This window comes from Montipora foliosa, chromosome 2 (genome assembly GCF_036669935.1).
Source record: "Montipora foliosa isolate CH-2021 chromosome 2, ASM3666993v2, whole genome shotgun sequence".
In the NCBI taxonomy this organism is placed as follows: Eukaryota; Metazoa; Cnidaria; class Anthozoa; order Scleractinia; family Acroporidae; genus Montipora; species Montipora foliosa.
The window spans coordinates 9,769,775-9,777,516 of NC_090870.1; the positions used below are offsets into that span (position 1 = coordinate 9,769,775).

The 7,742-nt window shown below is 39.8% G+C and overlaps 1 protein-coding gene across 1 annotated transcript; it reads left to right on the top strand.

The window, feature by feature from the left end:
• Positions 1–460: 460 nt before the first annotated feature.
• On the top strand, positions 461–6,965 carry LOC137989355 (neuronal acetylcholine receptor subunit alpha-4-like). The gene is made up of 3 exons (XM_068835175.1): positions 461–597; positions 4,008–4,159; positions 6,519–6,965. Exons 1-3 carry the CDS (start codon positions 510–512, stop codon positions 6,618–6,620), a joined length of 342 nt encoding a protein of 113 aa, XP_068691276.1. The 5' UTR covers positions 461–509; the 3' UTR covers positions 6,621–6,965.
• Positions 6,966–7,742: the final 777 nt, after the last annotated feature.

Below are 7,742 nucleotides of genomic sequence, written 5' to 3' on the forward strand. Positions count from 1 at the left end.
ATCTTTTGTTGCCCACTGGATAACATAAACGGACAAAATTAATTCCAGCCTAATTAATTATACTATTCCTTAGGGATTTGGTTTTTAAAATGCTAATGTTCTCGCTAAGTATTTGATGAGACAACATTGTGCATCTGGCACTGGAAAGACCGGTCGATTGGGCGGAAAGCCGAACTGAGAGCTCGTTCATTTCCACCTATTTTTCGTTGAGATTCTGGTCACGAACGGACAGAGTTGTAAGAGTTGAAAAACGTCGATGCCTTTGCACTCTCGAGTGTAAAAACCTCCTATCTGCGCCAATTTATCAATCCATTTTTGAGACGTGTACACAAACTATTGTACACAAAGTCTCCAGGCAAGTAGGATTGACGTCTTTGGTTTGTTTATGCTTCTTTCTACTATAATTGTACATGGGCTGGAGATATGTTTTATTAAATACAGTTATTCGTTCTGCTTTCATAGAGAGCATAATAACAACTTGAAGTCGCGGAGAAGAACGTTTATCAAATATGGCTTCCCGCAGATTGAGATCAATCCAGTGGAGTTTTCCTATGTTCTGGTCGCTTGCACTTGTTTTGGCGGCTGAGGAATTTAAATGTAAGTATTTGAGAAAACGTATGCGCCTGTGGTTGCAAAGTAGCGTCATTGGAAAATTTGATCTACAATTTTGTTTGCATTTTGCTCAGATATTCAATGAGTAAAGACCTGCTGCGTGCAGCTGTAATTAAGAGCTCGCACTTGCTATTTCAAGTTTTGTGTTTCCATTGACACTTATCCGAAGATTACTCCTGTCGCGGAAAGTGTGGATATCTTACAAACGACAGATTATTATACAACGTGTCAAACTTAAGAACTTTTGTTAAAGGATTCGCAACATTGCCCGTCCCGCGAAACTTATGGAGGCAGGAAAAAGGGTATTCGATTTGTCGATGTGTGAATTGTATCAAGCCATGTTCGCTTTTTTTTGTTAGGAAATGGTGTCCTTTAGCTGAACATTACATAACAGATTAGTTTTCCCTGCTTTACTAAGGAGACACGTAATGTGGAAAGGCACTGAAAGGAACTGCATTTTGATAGTGTTTCAAAAATTTTCAATCGTTTTACAAAGCAAGAGGAAGTTTACTTGCTCACTGGAGAAACCTCTGACACCATTTTCCACAATCAAGCCTACCTGCGTTTTTTGGGCTGCTGCCGTTAGAGCTTTCATTGTGTTAACTATTTTTTACCTATCACAAATCCTTCCCTCATTAGATTTCTTACTGAATTTCCGTATCAGAGAATATGGCTTCTAATCGTTCAAAATGCTGGTTTGGTTCATAAAATTCAAAATAATTGTACAAATTACCCCGGCTCGTGCTAGAAAGAGAGATCAAACCACTTCTAATAAACGTGATGTTTTCTTGTTTGAACATGAAAAAATAATAAAAACCGTGCGTAATTGCACTTTCCACAATTCATATCTTAAAACGGCCAATAAAGAAGGGTAAATTGCCGTTAGCCTGAGTTTCGAGATACTAGATAAGGCTTAGAAATTGTCCAGATGTGTTCCTCATTCCGTTGACATAAAGTATGAGATTCTTGCGATAAATCAGATCCGTCTTTTTCCCTTGAATTTTTTTATTTCACTTAAATGTTGAAAAAGGCTGTTTATTATTCTCCAATTTAAGTTTCGCTGATTAGATTATACAGCTTTACTGTGTTTAACGAAGGCAAGTAGCGGTACAGTTTTGGACACGAAAATCACTAAACAATTTGCGGCTCTTGCACTTGTAATTATTTTGTTCTTAATAGGGACTAGAAAACGGAAGTTTGAAATATTGAAATATTTAGTATGTTTAGTCTGGCTTTTTTGTGCCACCCACTTCTAATGTTACAAAAAGTTCAAATTTCTGGAATCAGCGTCCTTGGACTCGTTTTAACCTTAAGTTCCGAAAATATTAAACTGCTCTGACATATGTTTTGCAATTCAGTGATATTACGTAAGAAAAATTTCAAGAGCATGAATTCTGAATTATTGTAATTAAGCGGTGAAGGATGTTGGACAACGTTTGCGCGATAGAACGACTGTAATGAAAGAAAAATGTCTAGAAGATTAATTAATAAACCGTTGCGAAGGAAACGCTACTAAAGAAACACTTTTAAGTGCCATGGCACTTAAGTGTCATGGGAAAGAGTTTACGTAAATAGTATGAGAATAATGTTGGTTGCTTAAGACTTACAGAAGCGGTCTGTGAAAAAGGAAAGTATATCAGATCGGGTTTATTTTTAATCATATAAACGCGGAGAATTTCGGGGTACAGGCAACGCCACTTTCTATCATTGTGTGTAATGTACTTCACGACGTATTCAGTTTGAACAGTCAAGTTATTGTATCATTCCAATTTATTTCAGTGGGCGTGAGAATACATCAAATTCTTTTTGAGTGCGCTTGGTTTGCCTATGCAACCGATCTTTTTGTTGTCACTGAAAATCACACCGAAAAGTTGATAAAGCAAGTTGTTCATGCATTTGGTTACCGACGAGGCACTTGAATGTCGAGGCGCAGAGTTAACCCAAATATAAAAACAAGCGGTCACACTTGAGAGAAACGCAGTGTAACACTAATGTTGATACCACTCTAGTGTCAACTCTCGAATGCGACCCGTTTTCTTGTGTCTTGTAGTCCTAGAGGAACACTGCACAATAGAACTTGATGTATTAAGCACTACTGGTAACTCCTTAATGCGACCGCCACCAAATGTTGGTTGCTTAATTAAGGTTACAAGAAGCGTGTTGTGAAAAAGGAAAGTATATCAAATCGGGTTTCAGTTTTATCATGTAAACGCGGAGAACTCAGTTTCAGCGTATTAAAAAAAGCCAAACCCACTTTCTGTCATTATGTGTAATGTACATTATGAGGTTTTCAGTTTGAGCACAGTGGGCGTGAGAATATATCAAATTCTTTTTGAGCACGCTTGGTTGGCCTATGCAACAGATCTTTTTGTTGTCACTGAAAATCACGCTGAAAAGTTGATAAAGCAAGTTGTTCATGCATTTAGTTGTGCGTATAACGAGTTGCAGTGCGCTTGGTAAACTTTAGAGATGGCTCTCTCATCAATACATGCTTTTCTAGTAACGTTTTGGTCCAAAAATCTGTTAAGCTACGATAGGTTTCTAGAATGCAGTCAGCGCTAACGATAAAAGAAATCAAGCCAGTCGCAAAGCTTTCGATTCATCTCATGAACAATGAAAAATAAATAATCAAACCCGGCCAATCATGTCTTAACTTTTGTAGAAACAGACAAAGGAATTTCGGTATCCGAAAACAATGAACCCGTAGGGGCATTTATTTATACACAGTTCAGTCAGTGTGTGCCAAAAGTGCCTTCCAAATTCAAGTTAAAATGATAGATCCAGCAGCTGGGATCTCATTTTCTCAAGGTCATACAGTACGGTCGCTGGACCACATGCTGGTAGAAATACTGACTACGACAACTGGAACTCCATGCTGTTAGGCATTTGGATCGAGAAATGCAATTATCTACTTGAAGCATACCACCTCTGGAGGGTTCTGGACGTAAACTGGTGATTGTTGAAAATAACAGCTTAAGTTAGACTTCGTAAAGAAAAGACCGACCCTGACTGTTTCGCAAACACGCAATCGGGGTAGTGTGGCGGTTATCAACCGCGCATCCCACCCCTGTGGCCCGGGTTCAACCCTGGCCTCAGGTCTTATGTGGGCTGAGTTTCACTCGATCTCAATCTGACTCCGAGGGTTTTACTCCGGGTACTCCGGTATTCCTCCCTCATGAAATTCGACTCTCAGTCAATTACACTCGCCTGCGGGCGGATGCGCTCGATAGGGATAACCCCTGGTATTCTCCCCTTTCATCGAATTACACGAATAAAGTTGCTACTATAATTATAACTGCAAGGAACGCTTTTGAACCCTTTGTGACAATTAAACCTCCTCATTTTCACACTCCTTCTTTGTTTACATCCGCTGAATAGATGCTGTTCTGTTGTAGGTTGCCAGGCTCATGTAAATCGTACTAGAATCGAAACAACTTTGATCAAAGCACTTTTCAAGGACTACGACCCTAGAGGCAGACCGGTTTTGAACCTGTCGGAACCTGTTTTGGTCAAGTTTGGTTTAGCTTACAGCAATCTTCATAGTTTGGTGAGTATCAACACACTTTTTAATTCGAAAAGCTTCTCCCCGGGTGCAAGTCGGTGAGCTTTGAAGGAAGAGTTCATCTCTTATTCATTATTTTTACGGAATTTAGATAAATTGTTTTTCGTTTGCCTCCTTGAAGGCGCTCACCGAACAGGGAGTTTAAGCAAACTCAACGATGACGTAATTGGTTACTACAGCAACAGAAGATCCATTCGTTTTTAGATTTGGCGAAAGGAACACACCCAAGATTTCTCTGCTTAGGAAAAAAAAGTCCATTTTTGCTATACCGTTCTACTTTTAAGAAGATTACATTTTCGTATATAGGACAGCTGTTTTTCGAAAGTAAACAATGACATTTAGTTCTATCGTTCATTTACCGCCTACTATTTTTTTTAAACTTATATTTAAATTTACCTTTGTGGTTATTCTTTGTTTTTTTCCCTGTCTTTTTCGGTGAAAATAATTACAGTCGTAAAAGTTTGTACTAATTGACCGTCGCGGACGTTCTCAAAGTGAGTCAGTTGTCGCAAATTCATCAAAATAAGCTGGGCTATTAAACGCGCTAACGAAAACTTGCGAGGCAACAGCGTACTCGTAAGTTAAACGGATCAACTTTTGAAGAATTTATTTCTTCATGTTATTTTGAGATTTTATTGCGTTGTTACCGTGGTTCTTTTAATTAATCCCAACTTTCATTTGGTTATGTGAGAACATTACGTTCCTCCTTTGTTGTCGTCGCCAACTGGAAAGTTCTTACAGCTTGAACGCTTCACGCTTTTTCTTTGTTCTGTTTATTTTACTTGTTTTAATGGCCTTTTATGTTAAAAACAAGAGGGGATAATAAAGCTGAGCTGTTTTATGCCAGCCGCGAAATCAGCGCAAGATAACAGTATTGTTGAGCAAAAAAAATGAATAAAACTGAACTCGTATCAGTCTTCTTCCGTGTGACGCAAGCCCCCGGATATAGTTCTCAAAACTTTGAAATATCGGCAATTTATCGAATACTTCACTCTTTGGATGGTTTTGCGAAGGAATGGAAGGTGAAGTTGTCCAATGCGAAGCATTCTCGATCCCAGAGATCTTCTCTTGACTGAGAGAGAGAAGAGCTCTTGGGAACCCTGAAACAAAGTGTCTTGTCATTGGTTTTCGTGAAGAACAATCAAAAGCGTCTCTGATTGGTGCATTCATGTTAGCACGAGTAGTGAGCAGGCGCCGTAGGGTTCAAATAGCCAAGTTTTGGCTATAAGAACCCTACGGCACATGTTCTCCGACATAGAGTACTAGTTTCCCAGAGCCTTGGGTCGATCCGAGGCTCTGATGACGAGAATGAATGCGGCGTAAAAGCTTCCTTTAAATCGATTGGCATGCGCACTAAGTTAACAACCTTTTCTGATGTCCTCTTTAAGGCTGACCCGAGCATTAGGTTTGCAGGCTGTATTATTGCTGCTATACTAACGGCTCGCGATGTTAATAAACACGGTTTGCAAGACTGGAGGCCTACTATTTATAGTCCATCTCACCCTTAACGATTTTAAATTCTAACCATTTCAGTTAATTCCCGGAAAACATAACTTCATTTGAATCCTAATAGACTGTTGGAAAGCAAATTGTTTCTCAGTGGGAACATGGGTGATCTTTTCCCTTTCCGGTACTTCTTAAATTCGTTGATTATTTCTTCCCTACCATTGTTTTGGCTCTTTCTCCACTTTTGATTATTTTCTCAGCTTCTTCTCTATTATCAGTTTTTACTATTGTTTTTTATTATGTGCTAAGCGGTTTTTCAGTGCGGTCACTTCGCAGCATCCGCCGATAAAAGCGGCTCCAGACGCTTCTTGGTCGATGGCGCTTTAATATACCACGTCTTCATAAACTTCATTAAGTCGCTTTCCCATCAATTAAAAGTTTAACTAAGATAATTAAATTTATTGAATTGTAGGAAAGAAAAAGTAGAACATATATGTAATATATAAGAAGGTTACAAAGGTTACAAAGTGCCTTGGATACTAGCTTTTGTTTTCTTTGATAAAGTGTGTATCCGCTTCTTTATTTTTAAGGTTTGTGGTGAGGTGTATGGATATTTTTTTAGCACCACGGTGTACGAATGAGACATAATCTTGTTACCGAAGCGCGGTGTAATACGTCAGCGGTATAACTCTGTGCATTGTCAGTATGCTTTAAAAGCAGTTGTCCTAAAAAGTACAGGGCGCGAGTAGAATATTCGCGAAAATCGTAATGCGCTCCTTTGTCGTCCGCAATTAGATACAACTGAACCTTTTTTTGTCCAGGCACCTCCGTGTTCTAGTTCTCGGCAAAATTATCAAAATTAACTCATGTTTGCGAAGTTATCTCTTTCTATTTTCAGGATGAGAAAAATCAAGTCTTGACAAGCAACGTTTGGATAAGACAGGTCTGTAAAATTCACAGCACTTCAAGAAAAGCAAGAAAAGCACGACATTCAAAATGAAGCAGCCCCGGCGGCCACGCCAACGCCTCAAAACGTCAATCATGCTGAACGTGCGGCACGTGTTTAAATACATTTCTTTGCGGCATTCTGCAAAGACACTCAGAAGTGTTTCTCTTAGGGCAAAAAAAATAAAAACAAGAAAAAATACAAGAATCAACGACAAATTTCAGGAACGTCGACGTCTTTTACAACGCAACGAATCGTGCTACACGTGCGGCACGCGTTTAAGTACTTTTCTTTGCCGTATTTACCAACAACAACCTCAAGGAATTTTCGCAACAAGAATAGCTATGCCAACGGTACAAAAATAACAAAAAGGTTGTTGAATGAATAAAATGATCGTTCAGCAAGCGCGGCAGGCACTTTCCTGTATTTCTTTGCGACAATCCGCAAAACAACAGCGTGTACTAACCAAGGTAAGTCGTTCTTTCTCTATGCTTCGTTCAGGACTGTTCATACCAATCTGGACTGTTAGAGGATCATTTTGAACAACAAAAAGTAGACGGAATAAGGGACTGTGCAATAATTATCAGGAAGGGGGGTTCCTAAAATGAGCTTCATCAAAGGAAAAATTAGATAGGTCCCCCCTCCAGCAGCGTCAAGATTAGCTCTGACCCCCCCTCACGTTCTCTCAAAATTATGATATGCCCCCCCCCCCCCCCCCCTCTCTAACCCGTACCTTTATTCACCGTACTGCAACGCATTCCACTGCGTCGTCAGGGATGAAGAGCACCTCGAAACTTTGTTCTTCATAATCGTCAATTCCCGAATCGTCTGATTGTTCATTATCTTCTTGGTCTTCGGAACTGCTAGATTGCTGCTCATCCGGGTTTTCTTTACCTTGAGCTTCCCCAGCACCTAGAACACGAGCTACGAGTGCTGATTTCCCTCCGCTGACGGGTAATCCGTGTTCCTTTAGGTAGAGTTTCAGTTTACTTGCAGACAGCGAGTTGACTTCAACCTCGTCGGACCAATTAATGCCTGGAAGTTTGTTCCTTTCTGTTGCCCGTTTTTTTTGCTTTCATTGCAAGGAATTTTTGGTGCTCTATGAAGTGATTACAGGCATTCACCTCAATCAAAAAGTCGTCGCACAACTTCTGCACCTCTTTGCTGTCGACCCTC